This window comes from Arachis hypogaea, chromosome 16, assembly GCF_003086295.3.
Source record: "Arachis hypogaea cultivar Tifrunner chromosome 16, arahy.Tifrunner.gnm2.J5K5, whole genome shotgun sequence".
NCBI classification, from domain to species: Eukaryota; Viridiplantae; Streptophyta; class Magnoliopsida; order Fabales; family Fabaceae; genus Arachis; species Arachis hypogaea.
This window is the reverse complement of record NC_092051.1, coordinates 40,278,052-40,300,786: the sequence shown is the minus strand read 5'-3', so window position 1 is coordinate 40,300,786 and position 22,735 is coordinate 40,278,052. Positions and strand designations below refer to the sequence as shown.

At 40.5% G+C, this 22,735-nt stretch overlaps 1 protein-coding gene across 1 annotated transcript; it reads left to right on the top strand.

Annotated features, from left to right (window-relative positions):
- The first annotated feature begins 9,038 nt into the window (after positions 1-9,038).
- On the top strand, positions 9,039-12,805 carry LOC140180110 (uncharacterized). Its single transcript, XM_072220505.1, has 6 exons — positions 9,039-9,659; positions 9,753-9,931; positions 10,229-10,330; positions 10,674-10,765; positions 10,893-11,038; positions 11,957-12,805. Exons 1-6 carry the CDS (start codon positions 9,039-9,041, stop codon positions 12,803-12,805), a joined length of 1,989 nt encoding a protein of 662 aa, XP_072076606.1.
- Positions 12,806-22,735: the final 9,930 nt, after the last annotated feature.

Below are 22,735 nucleotides of genomic sequence, written 5' to 3'. Positions count from 1 at the left end.
GTCTTCTCTTTCCCTTTTCTAGAAAATTCTCCGGTCTTAGGTGCCATCAATGGTAATGGAAAAACAAAAAAGCTTATGCTTTTACCACACTAAAATTAGAATATTGCTCGCCCTCGAGCAAGAAAAGAAAGAATAGATGAAGAAGAAGAAGAAAATATGGAAAAGAGGGTTGTGTTGTGTGAAAATGAGGAAGAATGGAGGGCTATATATAGGGAAGGGAGGGGGGTAAGGTTCGGCCATAAGGGTGGGTTTTGGGTGGGAAATTGATTTTGAATTTTGAAGGTAGGTGGGGTTTATGAGGTAGGTTTATGGGGAAGAGTGGATGGATGTGAGTGGTGAAGTGGTGATAGGGGAGAGAGATTGAGGTGATTGGTGAAGAGTTTTGGGGAAGAGTGTTTATGGGATTGTGTGAAAGAGGAGTGAGAAGAAGTGAGTGGAGGTAGGTGGGGATCCTGTGGGGTCCACAGATCCTGAGGTGTTCAAGGATTTACAACCTTGCACCAAATTAGGCATGCAAAATGCCCTTGCACACAACTCTGGGCATTCAGCGCCAGATTGGTGCTTGTTCTGGGCGTTGAACACCCATTTGTTGCCCATTTCTGGCGTTGAACACCAGAACCATGCTTGTTCTGGGCGTTCAGCGCCAGCTCTTCTCCAGGGTGCAATTCTGGCGTTCAAACGCCCAGATGCTACCCATTTTGGGCGTTCAGCGCCAGAACCATGCTCTATTCTGGCGTTGAACGCCAGCCAGATGCTTTTTACTGGCGTTTAAACGCCAGTGAGATCCTCCTCCAGAGTGTGATTTTTCTTCTGCTGTTTTTGATTCCGTTCTCAATTTTTTTTTTTTTTATTTTGTGACTTCACATGATCATGTACCTATAAAGACATGTAACTAATAAAAATATAATTAAATAAAAATTAGGTTACCTCCCAACAAGCGCTTCTTTAATGTCAATAGCTTGACGGTGGGCTCTCATGGAGCCTCACAGATGTTCAGAGCATTGTTGAGATTCCCCAAACCCAAACTTAGAGTTTGGATATGGGAGTTCAACACCAAACTTAGAGTTTGGTTGTGGCCTCCCAACACCAAACTTAGAGTTTGACTGTGGGGGCTCTGGTTGACTCTATTTTGAGAGAAGCTTACTGTGCCTCTTTTCCATGTTTACAGAAGGATGACCTTAAGTTTTTAACACAAGGGAGTCCTCATTCAATTGAAGGACTAGTTCGCCTCTGTCAACATCAATCACAGCTCTTGCTGTGGCTAGGAAAGGTCTTCCAAGGATGATGGATTCATCCTCATCCTTCCCAGTATCAAGGATTATGAAATTAGTAGGGATGTAAAGGCCTTCAACCTTTACTAACACGTCCTCTACTTGTCCATAAGCCTGTTTTCTTGAATTATCTGCCATCTCTAATGAGATTTTAGCAGCTTGCACCCCAAAGATTCCCAGTTTCTCTATTACAGAGAAGGGCATGAGGTTTATCCCTGAACTAAGGTCACACAGAGCCTTTTCAAAGATCATGGTGCCTATGGTACAAGGTATTAGGAACTTTTCAGGATCTTGTTTCTTCTGAGGCAATCTCAGTTGATCCAGATCACTTAGTTCAATCTAAGGTAGAACGGAAGTGGTTGTCAGGCACGCGTTCATAGGGAATGATGATGATTGTCACGTTCATCACATTCATGTTGAAGTGCGAATGAATATCTTAGAAGCGGAATAAGTTGAGTTGAATAGAAAAACAGTAGTACTTTGCATTAATCTTTGAGGAACAGTAGAGCTCCACACCTTAATCTATGGAGTGTAGAAACTCTACTGTTAAAAATACATAAGTGAAAGGTCCAGGCATGGCTGAATGGCCAGCCCCCAAAACGAGATCACAGGATCAAAAAATACAATCCAGGATGTCAAATACAATAGTAAAAAGTCCTATTTATACTAAACTAGTTACTAGGGTTTACAGAAGTAAGTAATTGATGCATAAATCCACTTCCGGGGCCCACTTGGTGTGTGCTTGGGCTGAGCTTGAATGTTGCACGTGCAGAGGCTCTTTCTGGAGTTGAACGCCAGGTTGTAACGTGTTTTTGGCGTTCAACTCTGGTTTGTGACGTGTTTCTGGCGTTTAACTCCAGACAGCAGCGTAGAACTGGCGTTCAACGCCTATTTGCGTCATCTAAACTCGGCCAAAGTATAGACTATTATATATTGTTGGAAAGCTCTGGATGTCTACTTTCCAACGCAATTGGAAGCGCGCCATTTTAAGTTTTGTAGCTCCATAAATTCCATTTTGAGTGCAGGGAGGTTAGAATCCAACAGCATCAGCAGTCCTTCTTCAACCTCTGAATCTGATTTTTGCTCAAGTCCCTCAATTTCAGCTAGAAAATACCTGAAATCACAGAGAAACACACAAACTCATAGTAAAGTCCAGAAATGTGAATTTAACATAAAAACTAATGAAAACATCCCTAAAAGTAACTAGATTCTACTAAAAACATACTAAAAACAATGCCAAAAAGCGTATAAATTATCCGCTCATCAATAGACTCTTGGGGATGTGTGATGAGGGGCAGTCTTGGATTTAGCAGCTGGACTTGTCATGTTGGCTTGATAACTGACATATGAGACTCATCAACCATAGGATAGACATACATCATATACATATTGTTTGAATTGCTTGTTTGTGCTCTAATTGGGAATGCCTATGTGAATTTAATATGCTTAACTGTTATACGTGCTATCTGCATTACTTGTATTCTAATTGTGTTTGTCAATGTCTGCTTGCTTGTCTGTGTGGTTCCACCAGAGTTAGAGGTTTTGGAGGAAAGTAGATGATGGAAGGTTAGGTTAAAGCTTTGGTTAAGTTTAGAACTTAGAGGACCACCCTGGTTTATGGTTTCTGTTTTAGTTCTTTAAGTTTTATAATATGAGTGTCGGAGTTCTAGCATTGTCTCTGGCTTTTCTGGGACCTTATATCTTATGTATGCGGCACTATTTCCATGCTGAGAACCCTCGATTCTCATTCTATACGGATATTTGTGTTTTTCAGATGCAGGTCGAGACGCACCTCGCTAGGCGTCTAGAGTTCTTTACAGCGAAGTGGGCTTTTGGGACTTTACATCTTGTTCTATTTTATTATATCTATATGTATAGACTTTCCTTATGTATATTTGTTTTACTTTTGCACCTCATAGAGGTTTATGGAGAACTAGGATTTCTTTGATGTATTTTAGGTTATGGATTTCTATATGTATATATATAAATATCCTCCAGCCAGCCTTAGCTTCGCAGACTAAGTTTAGCAGGCTTGAATATTTTGTACCTTAACTCTCTACTCTCCTAGTTTATATGTTTATGTTTGTGTTCCTATGCTTTTTTTTGTATGCAAGTAAACCTTATTCCTGAGCGTTACGCTTTTAATTTTGTGATTTTGCTTTACCTATCCTTCAAGGCTCCTCGCATATTACATTCTATCAATTATTATACGTATATATATATATATATATATATATATATTATTTAGCGTAAGGCTCTATGTGGTAGGGTATTACATTTCTTACCACAATGTTCAAATAGAAATGAAAAAGATTTTGAGACGAATACGTGATCACAAATAGCTCATCAAGCAGAGCTTTGGATTGCAAATTATGAGCAATTTAGTGTGAATGTGAATAGTAAACAAAGTCTCTCTTCTCCTCTCTTCTCTCTTAGGGCAAGGTTTGTATTTTTAATGAAATAGGGGAATGTGTGGCTGAAATGTGGCTAATGGGGGTGTTAGTAAGTGGGCCTTGGGCCCAAGTCCATTTTCTTAGCCCCTTTGGCCTAACTTTGGGCCTAAACTTTTAAGATAAGTGTTTTCATCCGAATTTCTAATTATTTTTACTTTCCAAATTCTAAATTTTAATTTCTTAATCCTTCATTGCTTATAATTAATTTATTAATGATAATTCAACTAGTTTCTACGTCGATGTCTGAACCCTGCATCGGTCTCCTAATGAGCTAACAGGCCATTCTTTACCTCTGGTCTGAGCCAGCGCGTCTGCTGGTCCCACCCTTGACGAACATCATCCAACATCTACTGGAGCCGCCAACCCATCCTTTAGTCGAATATCTTCCAGATGGCCAGTTCATGCTCAGCATCTCAAATAAAGTGCAGCTGTAACAAAGAAGCTTTAAATTTAACTAAATCCCCCAAGTGGTCCCTGAGATTGGGCAAGTTACCCATAATCGTCCTTGACTTTCAAAATTCCCTAACAGTATCCCTCACATTCAGCTCCGGAACCCATAGTTGCCCTGCGACCCTTTCTGACGCACAGTCAGCAAATGAAGTAATGATTTGGCACCTCCCATGCCATGCTGCAGCCAAGTGAAACGACGCAGTATCAATTTGGCACCCAATGAAAAAGTAAATAACGTCGTTCATGCATTGGAGCCCTTGAAAACGGTTTGCCTTCACCATATTTGTTTGAACACTCTCACACTTCATCTCCTCTCCTCCACGCTTAGTCTTTGTCTTCCCATTCTCTCATCAATGCACCGAGTTAGCTTCGTCTTCCCCGTCTCCTCCATTGTCACACTTCATTTGAAGAGTTTGGTATTCCTTTGGAGGCAAGTGGTTTCTCTGTCTTTTGCGTCGTTGAAGGTATGTGTTGGTTGAAATAATTTTGGAATTTATTTCCTGAATCAATATATGATGAAGGTGTATCATTGCGTTGTTAGTGTGTTGGGTTGTCCTAGAGTTTTATGGCTGCATTACCCTAAAGGATTGTATTTAAGGATTTTTGTTAGGGCAAAGGGTTTGGTGTGTATATGCTCTGTTCTTTGGTAATGAAACAGAGATTTTTTCAATATTGGGTCAATGCATGGTGGTGACTGTGATATTAATTATAGGTTTTTAATATGATGTTGAAGTCTTCTGTTACGATTGTGTGTGATTTAATGGTTTTGAGTTGTTGGTGCAGATGGATGTCTTATTGGATATAATGTTTCATCATGGAGGAAACTTTGAGAAAGATGATGAAAGAAAATTGAGGTATACCCCTGATAACTTAACTTGCCTAGGTGATCTGGATGAGGATACCTTGGACGTTTTCTTTATAAGGAATTATTACAAGGAGTTAGGCTATGACAAGATCCTTCATTATTAGGGGCTAGTCCCCGGGAGGACGTTAGAAACTGGATTAAGGAATCTAAACAATGACAACGAGCTTAGGGAGATGTGTTTCCTTGCTCACAAGAATAATGGATTGGTAGATGTGTATTTAAGCATGGGGTGTCATATTGATAAACTCCAATTTTGTGGTTTATATTGTGTAGAATTTGGGGGGTTTTGTCAATGTTTTTCCACACTTATTCATATAAATTGCATGGTTTTGTGTTCCCTTCCTAATTTCACTTCATGATTGAAAACATGCTTCTTTTACCTTAAAAATGCCATATTTTGATTCTCTACTATTACCATTCGATGTCGTGATATGTTTGTTGAGTGATTTCAGAGTTTATAGGCAAAGAATGGCTTAGAAGAGAGAAAGGAAGCATGCACAAGTGGAAGAAACATGAAGAATTGAGCTTTGGAGAATTGGCTGCGACGCGCACGCGTGGGTGCAAGAGGCTAGGAATGGTGCGCGAGAGTTGACGCATTCGCATGGAATGGAAAAACTCCCAGCGACGCGTACGCATGCCTGACGTGTACGCGTGGCTCGCGAAACTCAGACGACGCGCACGCGTGGCCAACGAGCACGCGTGACGCCCAGCACATGACCTCATTAATAAAATCGTGGCTGGCAATTTCTGAGGGGCTCCAGGCCCAAATTCAGCTGGATTCAGCATGGAAAAGACCTAGGAACTCTAGGGGGAAGGGGGGATCATTCATTGTACACTTTACACACATATTGAGCTAGTTTTTGGTTCTCATGTTCTGGGGAGAGAAACCCTTGCTCTTCTCTAGATCTAGTTTGATAGGATCTTCCCTTGTTGAATTGCTGAATTGGATATTTTTAATTTTAGTTTTAATTACTCAATTTGAATTTTCTAGTTTTCATTTTGTCTAGATCTTGTGTTTGAATTTGAATTTTCTTGTTATTTTCTCCTTTCTTCTCATTTTATGAACTTTGTAGATCTTGAATTTCTACTAGTGCATTGATATTTTCTATGATTAATAGTGTTGTTTGAGTTGTTTTTCATTGATAATTGTTAGTGGGTACTTGTAGTTTCCAATTAGTTTGCAAATTGAATATGTCTTTTATTAATGAATTCTATGTGTTTGATGAAATATTTCATTTGATTATAGAGTAGTTTTCTTTACTCTTGGCCTAGGCTAAGGGGATTGGGTAAACTTGAGTCATTGAGTCTAATTGATTTGGTGATTTGAGAGTCCTAGTGGTCAAGTTGATACCCATTGACACCAATCTACTACTAAGTCCATTAGTAGTTGGATTGGGATTTATGAGTTGAGATTGATCAAGCCATTTGACGTACTTAATGCTTTGAAGTAGACATTATACGTACTTCGAGCATAGAGGTAGACTTAATGAGCTTGGTTCCTCATAATTGTCAAGATATGGTTATTAAACAAGGATAGTGACCCCAATCCCTATGCCTAGCCAAGAGTGCCTTTTATCATTCATATTTGAAACCCAAAAAATTCCAATTGTTTAGTTCTTGTTGTAGCTAGTTTAGTTGTTCACTTAGACTTAGAATAGAAGTAGCTTTTATATTTTCTTGCTAGATTGAAATTGCTCATACCTTACCTTAGTTCCTTGATTTAGTTTCTTGCACTTTAAGATTCCTTGCATGTTAAGTTTAGTAGTTTAAATTCTCATTCATGACTCCCAACCCCGGAATTCTAACCAATATTGATGCACATGTTTTTCCATTCTCTTGAGGACGACCCGAGACTAATACTCTCGGTTACTTTATATTGGGGTTGACTTTGTGACAACCAACAATTCTATATTTGATCGGTAGGATTACACGTTGGTTTAGAACTATACTTACAACGTGACTATTTTTGTGTGAAATTCTAAACCAACCATAATCTTGTCTATCAAATTTTTGGCGTCATTACGGGGAATGGTTGCATCGTATGCCTTTATATTAGTTATGTGAATATGTGAATAGTGTAGATAGTTTACTTGTTTCCAATATTTTGTTTTTAGTTTAGATTTGTTTTTATGCATGAGCTATGAATTCTAAGTTAGATGACTCGGTCCCAACTAACTTAGCCGAGTTTGATCTTGAGATTGAAAGAACATTGTTACACACTCGGCAAGTTAGGCGGCGGTTGAGTTACAAGACTAGTGCTTCGGCCTCTCTTGAGGGACTTGCCAAACCATTAGACGGAATCGAGAACGACTTAGAGTCCACTACTTCTTATTCTTCTGTTGACACAACTGATACATTTTTGCATCCTACAGGTGAACACTATATGGCAGAGCCACGAAGAATCACCTTGCACGAACAAGAGGGCTCTGGATCTTATTCTTTAACCATTGCAAGCTAAATATCCAAATCTTGATCCGAACTTTGAGTGAAGAATAGTTTGATTAATTTGCTTCCCAAGTATCATGGACTTTCGGGCCAAGACCCCATCAGACATCTAAGAGATTTTCAAGTTGCTTGTTCTACGGTTCGAAGGCATGGAGCTGATGAGATTGCCATCATGGTCTTTTCTTTCCCCTTCTCTCTTGAGGTGAAAGCAAAAGAGTGGTTCTATTCCCAACCGGATGAGGTAGTGGCTGAATGGGATTTGTTGAGAAGAGAGTTTTTAGACAAGTTATTTCTGTCTGAGAAGACCGACTACATCCGGAAAGAAATCTCTGGTATAATACAAAGGGACCAAGAGACCCTATATGAGTATTAGATTCGATTCAAGAGACTCTTAGAATCTTGCCTAGACCACGGATTGGATACTCACTTGCTCATTTGCTATTTCACCGGAGGTCTTTGCACGATGGATAAGAGATTGCTCACCGCTTCTAGTGGTGGTTCCCTTTCCAAAAACAAGACAGCGGCGGAAGCTTGGAGCTTGATAAATGATGTCGCCGAGGCTACACAACATGTAAGGGTGAGGAACAACCCCCTCAAGGGTGTGGTGGAAGCACCTCCTTCCGAATCAAGTTTGACCAAGGTGCTTGGGGATATGACTACCCTCCTCACGGAGATACGCAAGGAACAAAAGGCATTCTATTCAATCCAAGCCATCTAAGGTCCACCCCAAGTCCTCCAACTTGAAGGGCCTCCTAGAGTATGTGGTTTATGCTCTAGCATCGCACATTACACCGACCAATGCCACCAAGTTCAAGAGGATTATACCCTTGCAGTAGCCAATGTGAACAATAACAACCGTCCACCCTATCAATCTCAAGGCCAAAATAATTACTCTCATAGTAATAGTTCCAACCAAGGGTGGAGGGACAATGTACAAGGGAGCAATCAAAACCAAAGATGGAACAACTCTTCTTCTCACTACCACAACAACCACCAATCTTCATCCTAATATCACAACAACAACCATCAAGCCAACCAAAATCATCACAACCAATCATATCAAGCACCTTACCAAAACCAAAACAATTATTCTAGATACCAGACTCCTCATCAAAGATAACAATCCAACCAACCTTCATCTTCTTCCACCAACCAAATTGACGATTCTAACCATGCATTCTACTATGAGCAAGAGAGACTTAGAGTTATGGTAGAGAAACATGAAGAGAATAATAAGGCTCAATTTGGTAACATAAATGCTCAATTGTCCAACATCACCGAAATGCTTTCAAGGATGTCTTTACCTTCCTCCAACAACACCAACCAATCCTCAAGCTCTTCTAACCTTCCATCCCAACCCTTCCAAACCCAAAGGGCGATCTCAACGCTATCACTCTACGGTCGGAGACTATATTGGAGGAGATACCTCCTAGGACCATGGAAGACATTCATGAGGAGGAAGTGGTTGTTGACATTCCACTTGAAGAAGAAGAGGTAGATAAAAGCTAAGAGGAAGAAGAGGTGAGACCCAAGGAGCCCAAGAGGAAGGCTATAATGGATGAATCTATTCCTATCCCATTCCCTTCCATGGTAAAGAAGGCCAAGAAAACTCCGGAGTTTGATCCCAACATGCTTCAAGTATTCAAGAAGGTTGAGGTAACCATTTCACTTCTCGATGCCATTCAACAAATTCCGAAGTATGCTAAGTTTTTGAAGGACTTGTGCACACACAAAGATATGATTGGTGAGTTGGAAACATTATCATTGGGTAGTTCCATTTCTTCATTGATGAGGTCTATTCCGGAAAAGTGTAGTGACCCCGGACCATGTTTAGTGTCTTGTTTAATTGGTGGAGTTGCATTTTATGATTGGATGTGCGATTTAAGGGCTTGTGTAAGTATCATGCCATTTTCTATATTTGCAAGGTTGAATTTAGCTCCATTAAAAAGGTCGGCCGCCAAATTTGTTTTAGCCGATAAGAGTGTGATCACCGTAGTAGGGATAGTGGAAGATGTGCTTGTGACACTCAAGGATTTAGTGTTTCCGGTTGATTTCTATATCCTTGAGATACCTCCAACGGATAATGGAAGTTCTTCCTCCGTTTTGCTTGGTAGACCATTCTTGAAGACCTCTAAGTTTAAATTGGATGCCTTTACCGGCACATACTCCTTTGAGGTAGATGACAAGACCATCAAATTTAATTTAGAAGAGGCCATGAGACACCCACCCGAAGAGCACTCCGTTCTCTAATGTGATGTGATTGATGAGGTAGTAGCAGAGATACAAAGAGAAGATCACAACAAGTTGCACTATCCTGTTGTTGAAGAGAAGGATAAACATGAGGGTGAGCAAGAGAAAGTTGATGAAGATGAGCTTCATGTTCTTAGTGAAAAAGAACCCCAATTTGAAGCAAAAAGTGAATTGAAGCCTCTATCCTCTCACTTGAAGTATGCATTCCTTGAGGACAACTAGAAGTTTTCGGTCATTATTGCTAGTGAGCTTTCTAGCCAAGAAGAAGAGAAACTCCTAGAGGTCCTAAGGAAGCACAAGAAAGTAATCGGTTGGAGCTTGGCGGACATTGTGAGGATTGACCCCCGTATATGTATGCATCGTATTTTTCTCCAAGAGGGAGCTCAGCCATTTAGACAACCCCAAAGAAGGCTCAACCCTACTATTCTTGATGTGGTGAAAAAGGAAGTCACAAGGCTACTTGATGCGGGTATTATCTATCCGATTTCTGACAGTGAGTGGGTGAGCCCGGTCCAAGTTGTTCCAAAGAAATCAAGAATCACGACTGTCAAGAAGGATGATAGTGAAGAGGTGACTACAAGAGTGCAAAATGCTTGGTAAGTATGCATCGATTATAGGAGGCTACACACCGCAACAAGGAAAGACCATTACCCCTGGCCATTCATTGACCAGATGTTGGACCGACTTGCAGGTAAATCTCATTATTGCTTTCTTGATGGTTTTACTGGCTACTTCAGATACATATTGCTCCTGAGGATCAGGACAAGACCACCTTTACTTGTCCCTTTGGCACCTTTGCTTACAAAAGGATGCCATTTGGGTTATGCAATGCACCCGCCACTTTTCAGCGGTGCATAACTAGTGTCTTTTCCGATCTTACGAGAGTTGTCTGGAAGTCTTTATGGATGATTTCAGTGTATATGGGACTTCTTTTGATAGTTGTTTAGAGAAATTGGCCAAGGTCTTAGAGAGGTGTGTTGACATTAACCTTGTCCTCAATTTCGAAAAATGTCACTTCATGGTGAGACAAGGTATATTGTTAGGACACATAGTTTCTGATAAGGGCATTTCTGTGGACCCGGCCAAGGTTGATGTCATTACCAGTTTACCTCACCCCTCTTCTATGAGGGAGGTTCATTCTTTTTTTGGGGCATGCAGGATTCTATAGGCGCTTTATCAAGAATTTCAGTAAGATTGCATTGCCATTATCGCGCCTACTCCAAAAGGACGTAGACTTTGAGTTTGATAGTGCTTGTGTGGAAGCATTTGAGGAGTTAAGGAGAACTCTTACCATGGCACCAATTGTGAGGGGCCCTGACTGGACGTAGCCGTTTGAGATCATGTGTGACGCGTCAAATCATGCCGTAGGTGCCGCACTTGCACAGCGCAATGGTAAGCTCCCTTACATCATTGCTTATTCCTCAAAGACATTGGATGCGGCATAATCCAACTATACCACTACGGACAAAGAGTTTTTAGCTATTGTTCATGCATTAGATAGATTTAGATCCTACTTGTTAGGCTCCAAAATAGTGGTATACACGGATCATGCAACTTTCAAATATTTGTTAACAAAGAATGAGTCGAAACCTAGGCTCATACGTTGGATCTTGCTCTTGCAAGAATTTGACATTGAGATTAGGGATCGAAGTAGGTCACAAAAATTAGTTGGGGACCATCTAAGCTGCCTTGAAAATCTTAAATATGATCCATTTCCGATTGACGACTCATTCCCTTTGGACAGTTTGCATGCTGTTTCAGATAGTTTTCCTTGGTTTGCACCAATGGCGAACTACTTGGTTGCTAATATTTTCCATCCCAACTTTTCAAACATTAAAGGGATAAATTGAGGAGTGTTTCTAAATATTACATTTGGGATGATCTTCACTTTTGAAAAAAGGGAGTAGACCAAGTAATTCGGAGATGTGTCCCGGAATTCGAATTCCAACCCATTTTTAAAGCTTGCCATTCATCCGAGTGTGGTGGCCACTTTGGCCCACAATGAACGGCTAAAAGTTTTGGATTGTGGATTCTGGTGGCCAACATTGTTCAAGGATGCTAACCAATTTTGTGTGTCATGTCATCAATGTCAAAAGTCTGAAAATGCAACCCAAAAGGATGAAATGCCTTAACAACTAATGTTGTTTTGTGAATTCTTTGATGTATGGGTTATAGACTTTATGGGGCCATTTCCTAACTCAAGTGGACATATGTATATTTAGTTAGCAGTCGATTACGTACTGAAGTGGGTAGAAGCGATACCTACCCGCCTTGATGACGCTAATACTGTGGTTTCTTTCATTAGAAACAATATTGTATGCCGCTATGGGTCGCCACGAGCAATCGTGAGCGACCAAGGTTCTCACTTTTGCAATAGGAAGGTAGAAGCACTACTCAAGCGATATGGGCTATTACACAAGGTTGCAACCGCTTATCACCCCCAAACCAATGGACAAGTGGAGGTATCCAATCGAGAGATAAAGCGAATTTTGGAAAAAGTGGTGAATTTACAAAAGAAGGACTGGAGCTCTCAGTTGGGAGATGCATTGTGGGCATATAAGACAGCCTATAAGACTCCGTTAGGGATGATTCCCTTTCGGATCGTCTATGGGAAAGCATGCCACCTCCCGGTGGAAATTGAACATAAGGCTTATTGGGCGGTTAAGCAGTGCAATATGGATTTCACCAAGGCGGGTATAGCCAGAAAATTGCAACTAGAGGAGCTTGAATGTCTTAGGATGGAGGCAGATGAGAATGCTCAAATATACACAGAAAAGACTAAGACATTCCATGATCACCATATTCGGAAGAAAGATTTTCAAGAAGGTGACGAAGTTCTTCTTTACAGCTCAAGACTCAGATTCATGCTCGAAAAGCTCCGTTCAAGGTGGGATGGTCTCTTTAGAGTAAAGGAGGTGAAGCCCTATGGTGTGGTCGAATTATTTCACCCTCAAAGTGGTGCAACATTCAAAGTGAACGGCCACAGGATAAAGAAGTATCATGGCTACAAATCACCAAGGGAAGTGGAGGTGTTCCTACTTGAGGATGCACCTGAAGGAGGAGAAGATTAAGGTCATGACCGTCCAACTTAAGGACGTAAAAGAAAAGTGCTAGGTGGGAGACACCCCACCATGGTATGATCTTCCTTTGTACATAATTTCTTTGTATAGTTTAGAACCTTGTTGGATTTTGTGATTGTTTAATGTTGTTGAATTTGTTTAGGTATGCTAGATTTTGTTGATTGTGTTGAATTGTTATGATATTCATGTATATTTCATTGATCTTAGTATGATTGAATTGGTAATGCTAGAGAAAATGCTTCATTTTAAGTATTGCATGAATTTGTGAGTGTTTTCTTAACTATCTAGCTTGAATGCCTACCAAGATTGTGTTAAAATTGCTTTTCTTTATGTTGTAAAAAAAATGTCATTCTACGCGTAAGCGTGGACGACGCTTATGCGTCGATGCGTTTTCCAAACTCCTGATACAAAAACCAGACAGGTGTATTGGGACTGGGTGAATTCTGTGTTGGGAGCACAACGCTTCTGACGCATGCGCATCTACGATGCGTACGCATCACCAGTCAACAACGCAAACCCATGCGTGAGCGTGGGCGACGCATACGCGTCGATTGCTGAGTTCGCAACCTCTGGTACAAAAACCAGAGAGTTGTGCGAGTTTTATGCTACATTGGTGCGAGGGGCACAATCTCACCCCATGCGTGTGCGTCGTATGACGCCTACGCATCGGTGGAACATTGGCAAACCCACGCGTGAGCGTGGGCGATGTGCACGCGTTGATCGCGAATTTTGCAACCTCCGGTACATTTTCCAAAGAGTTGTGCCACTTCTGTGCCACTTCTGTGCGCAACGCATGACTGTTTCTACGCGTGTGCGTCCACTCTCCTTTCGGTTACCCATGCATAAGCGTGGGCGACGCTTACGCGTCGCTATTCTTTTCTAGTCATCCACGCGTATGCGTGGATGATGCGCACGCGTCGCGTCCCCGACGCAGCTCATATGCAGTGCGCCCTGTTTCAAACCTTTTATTACCCTTCTTTTTCTACTCTTTCCTCCTCTCTTCTCCACTCTTCCTACCAGCTTGTCTCCGCCCATTACCACCAGCGACTTCATCCACCGGCGTCCACCACCTCTGGCGACCACCACCTACGGCGGTCCCTCATTCTCTTTCTCTCTCCTTTCTTTTCTTATATCTTCACCTGCACTCTACCTTACCTTCTTCTTCTTCTTCTCTCAAGGTTCTTACTTTTCTTCCTTCTTCTTTTGTCTTTGTTTAAATTTTCCTCTTACTAGTTGCATTTATTTGCTCTCTTCCATTTCTTCTTAGTTATATTTTGTTTAATTTGTTCTTGTTTATTTGCTTTCTTTCTTTTTATATTTTCCATGGGTGTTGAACTTTGAGCTCTCTCTTGCATTGATGGGTTATTTTGATATCTCTTGACTCCTTTGTGATTATGTGGTGTTATTTTGATATTTGGTATTTCATTTTGGGATGTTACTTTTTTAAATTCTCTCCAATTTGCTTATTGTTTGAAGATTGCACACCAAGTGTTTGTTGCAAAGCACCTATACCATTTTAGTTCATTTTTGACATTATGCTTCCAACTTAGTGCTTCTCTTCTATACACTTGTGTTTCTTTATGTGCATTGATCCCATTATGCTTCATATTTACCATTCTTATGCTCATTACCCGTGACTTGCTTCTTCATAGCATATTGCAAGATTAGTAATCCCACTTTTTTCTAACTGCACCTTCTTCCATTGCATGCTTCATTGTCTTGGAGTTAGACTAGGTGCAAGATTTTTTTGTGCTTATTCTTTTTCTTGCACATGTTGCTTTGAGTGATTATTGATGCTTGAGTTTATTCTTATCTTGCCTTATACTTGCATGCTTCTCCTACTCTTGCATCTCATGCTAGTGATATGCCCCACGATTATATTGTTGCCTTGTTTACATGTTACAGCTATCATGTCTTCAAGACGCGCTATTCCTTTGTGACATTACTACTCACTTGCATGTTATTCTCCATGTGTTGTTTCTTTGAGCTTAATGTTTCCTCGTTTCCTTCTTTTTTCAGGATGGCCACCACAAAAGGCAAGAAAAAGGCGTCAAAAAAGCCAGCCACAAAAAGGGCACCTCAAAGTTCAACCACCAAGGCGCGCCCTACACCACAAGCTAAGCCCCTCTCCAAGAGGGTACAAAAGATTATTCACATTGATGAGCAAGAGAAGGGTCACCCTGCGAAGGACCCCACAAGATTTTCTAACCGCTTTTGTGAGCTCATGTTTCCCGCTATGGTTGAAAATAATTATCATTTTGATTATCTCCTCGCCCCTCCGGAGCACATTGTTCAGTTTATGATGCCCCGAATTGAGCGACGATAATGGGGATTTCTAATGCGGAGACCGCAGGAAGCCAACCTTTCTTGGGTGGTGGAGTTCTACTCCAATTACCACTCTCCTTCTCTTCAGTCAGTTTTTGTGCGCCGAAAGCAAGTCCCGGTTTCGGAAGAAGCTATTCAAGGGATACTTAAGGTCTTGCCAGTGGCGGATGGGACAGACGGTTACCAAGCGGTCCTACGTTAGCGTAATGAATTTGAGTTTGATTGGGATTTGATCCTAGGGTCATTGGCCAACCGGAGACACATTGGACCTAAGGGAGACTCAGGCTCCGGCCTAAGTGCATTGAATCACGTGCACTTACTGTGGAAGCTCGAGCGTGAGCTCAAATCTTGTCCCACTACGTCCTTCCAAGCACTCATGAGTCTTCCATAACAGCGGACCTAGCCCTACTTGTCTGGTGCATTCTCACGGAGAGGCCAATTAACATCCCTCTCCTCATCCGACAAGCGATGGGTCGCGTCCATGCTAAGGGTAACCTCCCTTTTCCCGCCTTGGTATCAGATTTGGTTGCTGCTGCTGGTGTCCCCCACGAGGCTAAAGAAATGAAGGCAATAATTCTGGCGAAGGGCGACATTGTCCTGAGCGGAAGATATCTTAGGCCTCCTACGGACACCACAAGCCTTGACATAGCTTCTCCTTCCGGCATTCCCACCACTTCATCAGCACCACAGAAGTCAACCCACCAACTGCTTCTTGAGCTCACTGAAAAGGTGGACCGATATGAGCGGCAGAATAAACGCCGATTTTCTTACATGAAGAAGCTTTGGGGTTGTGTTAACTCGCCTATGGAGAAGCCGGACATCTCTACATCCACTTCAAATGAAAGCGAGACGAGCACTCAAGAGATGGATGATGGAGGTGGCGACCCCAATCCCACTTTGCGCATAACCAATAGCACGGAGGACTGTGCAAATCTCTGAGTGTGGGGAGGTCGGTTACCGACTTCCATAGGTAACAACCTTTTTCCTTTCAACACCCATAATTTTGATTTTCTTTTGTTAATTAGGATAAATAAATTGCATGGTTAGTTTTAGTATTTGAAGACTTTTTGCATGGTAGTTGCTTTTTGTTAGGACTACTTGGTTAGGGTGCTGACTTCTTTCCCAAGAAATTATTTTTAGGGCACCCTACCAATTTAAAAATTTTTTGTGTGAACTTGCTTGAAGAATTTATTTTGGAATATGATTTTTGAGCTAAGAACACAAGCATGTGAGTTTTGAGCCTAATTGTGTGGTTACATCTTATAACCACTTATTTCCATTCTTGTGTGCATTATTCTCTTTCTATGATTGTAATCTTTGATTTGTTTGATTCTATATGTCCATTATTTTGTGTATGAATGTACTTATATGATTGAGGCCATTGTTCACTGAGCTCACTTACCCAAATAGCCTACCTTTTATCTTCCATTGTTAGCCAATTTTGAGCCTACGCTTAACCCATTTGTTCTTAATTTTAGTACATTACAAGCCTCAAGTGAAAAACAATAAATGACCCTTGTTTGGATCTTTGATTAGCTTGGGCTAGTGAGAGTGCTTATCATTCAAGTTTGGGAGAGTGGGAACATTGGTTGGGATAAAAGAGTATTTTTTTTTATTTTTGTCAAAATTTTGGGAATTAGGTACATGCTCATGCATTAAATATTTAAACTATATGCATTGATGCTCTTGTATATATTTTAGTTGAAGAAAAAAAAAAGAAAATATGAAAAAAAATAAAAAAGAAAAGCAATAAAAGGGGGGGGGGAGAAAACACCCCAAAGTAGAGTTCAATAATATCAATGCATATAGGATGTGGATTGAAAAGAGAATGCATGAGTGTGTGAAAAAGTGAGGATTATGGGTAGTTAGGTTTGTTTAGAATTTTATAGGTTGTTATATAGGTTAGGTGGGAAGCTTAGGTTAATCAAAGATTCAAACTCTAGTCCACTTACCTATATGCATCCTACCTTGACCCTATCCCCATTACAACCTATGGGAAGTCCTCATGATATTTGTATGCATGCATTGAACAATTGTTGATTGTTAGAAGAAAAACAAATCATGGAAAGCATGATTAGAGGGGAATTGAGTGAATCAACCCGATACACTTGAGCGACTAGAGCGGAAACACTTTCGGTGAGGGTTTGATGCTCAACCCCTTGTTCCCGGCTTTCACGAGCTTTCTTCATGCAAGTTATGTACACACTACTTTGATGTTTGAATTGGTAGAGTTCATGAACTATATTGTTATTTTGGCCCAATGTGCTCATATATGTTCTTGGAAGCTGATTCACAATTGACCGAGTAGATAGATACATTTGCATTAGTTGCATGCATTCATGTAGGAAAGTTTGCATTTCATGAACCCCATTCTCCTATATTCTTTGGTTTATTTTTAGCATGAGGACATGCTTGGTTTAAGTGTAGAGAGGTTTGATAAACTCCAATTTTGTGGTTTATATTGTGTAGAATTTGGGGGGTTTTGTCAATGTTTTTCCACACTTATTCATATAAATTGCATGGCTTTGTGTTCCACTCCTAATTTTGCTTCATGATTGAAAACATGCTTCTTTTGCCTTAAAAATGCCATATTTTGATCCTCTACTATTACCATTCGATGACGTGATATGTTTGTTGAGTGATTTCAGAGTTTATAGGGCAAGAATGACCTGGAAGAGAGAAAGGAAGCATGCACAAGTGGAACGAACATGAAGAATTGAGCTTTGGAGAATTGGCTGTGATGCGCACGCGTGGGTGCAAGAGGCTAGGAATGGCGCGCGAGAGTTGATGCATTCGCGTGGAATGGCAAAACTCCCAGTGACGCGTACGCATGCCTGACGCGTACGCATGGCTCGTGAAACTCAGACGACGCGCACGCGTGACCGATGCGTACGCGTGACGCCCAGCACGTGACCTCATTAATGAAATCGTGGCTGGAGATTTCTGAGGGGCTCTAGGCCCAAATTCAGCTGGATTCTGCATGGAAAAGACCCAAGAACTCTAGGGGGAAAGGGAGGGGGGATCATTCATTGTACACTTTACACACATTTTGAGATAGTTTTTGGTTCTCATGTTCTAGGGAGAGAAACTCTTGCTCTTCTCTAGATCTAGTTTGATTTGATCTTCCCTTGTTGAATTGCTGAATTCGATTTTGTTAATTTTAGTTTTAATTACTCAATTTGAGTTCTCTAGTTTTCATTTTGTTTAGATCTTATGTTTGAATTTGAATTTTCTTATTATTTTCCCTTTTCTTCTCATTTTATGAACTTTGTAGATCTTGAATTTCTACTAGTGTATTGATATTTTCTATGATTAATAGTGTTGTTTGAGTTATTTTCCATCGATAATTGTTAGTGGGTACTTGTAGTTTCCAATTAGTTTGCAATTTGAATATGTCTTTTATTAATGCATGCCATGTGTTTGATGAAATGTTTCATTTGATTATGGAGTAGTTTTCTTTACTCTTGGCCTAGGCTAAGGGGATTGGGTAAACTTGAATTATTGAGTCTAATTGATTTGGTGATTTGAGAGCCCTAGTGGTCAAGTTGATACCCATTGACACCAATCTACTACTAAGTCCATTAGTAGTTGGATTGGGATTTATGAGTTGAGATTGATCAAGTCATTTGACGTACTTAATGCTTTGAAGTAGACATTATACGTACTTCGAGCATAGAGGTAGACTTAATGAGCTTGGTTCCTCATAATTGTCAAGATATGGTTATTAAACAAGGATAGTGACCCCAATCCCTATGCCTAGCCAAGAGTGCCTTTTATCATTCATATTTGAAACCTAAAAAATTCCAATTGTTTAGTTCTTGTTGTAGCTAGTTTAGTTGTTCACTTAGACTTAGAATAGAAGTAGCTTATATATTCTCTTGCTAGATTGAAATTGCTCATACCTTACCTTAGTTCCTTGATTTAGTTTCTTGCACTTTAAGATTCCTTGCATGTTAAGTTTAGTAGTTTAAATTCTCATTCATGACTCTCAACCCCGAAATTCTAACCAATATTGATGCACATGTTTGCCCATTCTCTTGAGAACGACCCGAGACCAATACTCTCGGTTACTTTATATTAGGGTTGACTTTGTGACAACCAATAATTCTAAATTTGATCGGTAGGATTACACGTTAGTTTAGAACTATACTTACAACGTGACTCTTTTTGTGTGAAATTCTAGACCAACCATAATCTTGTCTATCACATCTCCAGATTATTTACAAGATCAGGAGGAAAAGGTAGGCATGGACAATATAGGAGTGGATGTTGCAGAAGAAGAAGGTGCTACGGTCACTCCTAATGACAAAACGAGGAACCCCAGCAATCAATCCCCCCAAAACAAGCCAACGCCTATCAACACCATTGACATTTCGAACCCTCCTATTAATCCAATACCTCCTACTAATCCAACACTTCCAACTAAGCCAAAATCTCTCATGAATCCAAAACCTCCAAGTCAGGAGAAACCTCTTGCCAATCCAAATGATGAATCTCAGGCAAAGCCTCCTAATAATCAAAAGCCAAAACCTCCCACTAATCCAAAGCCGAAGCCTCGTACTAATCAAAAGCCAAAACCTCCTACTAATTCAAAGCCGAAGCCTCCTACCAAGCCTATTCTCCCTAAAAGTGTGTCAACAGCAACATCCAACTCCACACCCAAATCTACCCTCAAGAAGAAAACGACAACAACCACCCATAATAGTCATTAAATAATAGTCATTAATGTAACACCCTGATTACCCTAAGCCTTTCCTCTAGCCGTAAAGCAAAGGTTAATCAGAGGTTACGACAGTCCTAAGGCTTATACATATATATGTATATAGAAGGAAATAATATAATCTAGATGCCTAATGAAGGAGTAAGCTCAAAAATAAAATTTCAGAAGTGCGAAACGTTCACACGAAGCTAACGCACAAGATACCAGATATAGGTACAAGAGAATAGAAAGAATGTATAAATATAGTGATATAAGCATAGGGAACCAGCTGCAGCTCGCGGAGTTTAAGCCGACTAGTTACAAATATAAAAAAAATACAGAGTTTTAGAATTAAAACGGCTTATACAACCTATCTCTCAACATAGCCCCTAAGGCCATAAAGATAAAATACAAAAAGATGTGAGAGTAACTATAACAAAGTAAAATAAATTAAACCAAGGAGGAACCATACTCCGCTCTGTCACCACATCTGCAATCTCACCGAAGTAGGTTACGACCTGCATCTGAAAAACAACAACAAAGTATGGAATGAGAACCGGAGGTTCTCAGTATAGTGACAGTGCCCAATGATGTAAGATGTAAGGCTCCGGGACGCCGAAGGTAATCTTAGAACTTCACATCACATACTGATATTCAAGCTTAGCATCAAAATAAATAAAAGAACTTAAACCATAGACCAGGGTTATCTAAACTTAGGGGAAATTCTAACTAATACTAATCACACCGCTGTATCCCACAGCCCTCTCCAACCTAACCTCCGTGCGATCCCATCCCACCGCCTACCTAACCTCCTCAGCACCAAACAATCACAATTAATACAAACAAGTAAAACACAAATAATATTCATATACAACAAGTAGTCTAAGAAGCAGATAGGCATGTTACAATTAGGCAAACTCAAGTAGTCTAAGATGCACATGATGGATGTCTGCCCTATTGGCTGTGATATCACATTGTCGGTTTAACTGCCAACCCGACATATCTCCATGGAGACGTCGCCCTTCGAAATTCTCATATGGGAACCCCCGAGATATAGTGCTCGGATCACTGTCCAGGTACCGGTGCCTGCACGCTCTACAGATCCGAAGGGATGCGAGCGGGATCTATTGCTACCGACCTTACATCTAAGAGCAAGCGGGACGAACCACCGCCCTTACGCCGCCGCCGCTACCTCGAACAGGCGGGATCCAACCTGAGCCCCTGCCCGGGCGCATAGCGTCTCTTAGTTTCAATAAAAAGTAGTGTAGTGGTTTTCAAAACATTTTCAATATATCATGGATCCTTCATCTTATTCAGAGTCCTCGACTCATCTCAACCACTGTTAATTCAACATATCCATTCCTCATTCTCACTCTACCAACCCATCCTCAATACACCAGAAACCTAAGCCTCCATTCTCTAATATTTTATAATAATTATTGACTACAACCCTTAGCCTATTTCCCATAATCCCATACTTAAAAGTAAGCCCAAAAGCTTTAAAATAGTGTTATAGAAGCTTACAACCTTGTTGGGAAGGTGACATAGTTGAAAACAAAGTTTAAATGTATGAAACAGGGCGTGTGCGTCCGCACAGGGGCGTGCGTGCGCACGCCCAGGAAGATTTTGAAAGTATGCATACGCATAGGGGTGTGCGTCTGCACAAGTACTAAAATTTATAAAGTCTGTTCACTCGCACAAGCTGTGCGAGCACCCCAACAGACGTCCCTTCCCGACTTGTGTGTGCGCACAAGGCTGTGCATCCGCATAGGTCGTAATTCTTCATTGATGTGTGCGCGCACAACCTATGCTAGCGCTACCACCAGAGCCCTTTCCCCTACCTGTGCATATGCACAGGTCCGTGCATTCGCACATAATAGGATTTTCGCAGGGTTGTGCGTGCGCACATATCAGAAAATCCTGAAATTCTGCAACTTTGCAGAATTTCATATTTTTAACACCAACTTTGAATGATCATAACTTCCTCTACAAAATTCCAAATTTCACAAACTTTATATTGATTTAAAGAGTTTTCAAAGATCTTTAATTCTAGACAAATTTTATTAGATTTTGAAAATCGAGACAAAAGTTATGATCAGACAAAGTTCACCAAAAACCAACTTTTACCCAAAAGCCTCAAAGCCTTAATTTTAACCAACTTTCCATTCAAAGTCAAATCAAAACCTACCCAAACATCATAAACTACTACCACACACAACACATTACCTCTTCATACCATTCTCCTCAATTTCACTTAAATTACTCAACCATTATGCCATATGTCACTATCAAATCCATAATTTCCTACAAAATCATAAATCCACACTTATAGTCACAATCAACCAACAACAACCTCAACTACCAAAACAATTCCTCATAAATTGCAATTATCATTATCAAACCCCATCCATCATTAACCAAATCCATCATAAAGCTCATCAACACCAATAACATTCTCACAACTCATTATCAATCATCAACAACACCAACCACTCTCAATATAATCCAATAATTTCATCATTTCACAACAACATTTCACATCAATAAATTCTTATACATTGATCCATCACTTACCATCATCATCATCATAATACTCACCCAAAACCAACATCTTCCAACAATCATCATCAACCACAACAATTCAATACCACCAACAATTAACATCAATTCACATATAATTATTCATGTGCCAACAACATTCAATCCTATCTTAGGGTCAACTAGCCTAAGAGTCCAGAAACATTACATATTACATAAAGAAAATCGAAACCATACCTTTACCTTTTCCAAAGAGGATTGGGATAATTTCCAATAATTATCCGCTACTAGAGATCACCTAAACAAGCAAAACCACAAAACTTGCTCAAAACCCCAACCCAAAAACGTGCAGAAACTTA

Excerpts from the sequence above, each read along its gene's own strand:
- LOC140180110 (XM_072220505.1), top strand. The coding sequence starts at position 9,039 with ATGGATGAATCTATTCCTATCCCATTCCCTTCCATGGTAAAGAAGGCC. Across the intron at positions 9,660-9,752 it reads CCGGCACATACTCCTTTGAG|GTAGTAGCAGAGATACAAAG; the intron begins GTAGATGACAAG and ends GTGATTGATGAG. Across the intron at positions 10,766-10,892 it reads TCACTTCATGGTGAGACAAG|GATTCTATAGGCGCTTTATC; the intron begins GTATATTGTTAG and ends TGGGGCATGCAG.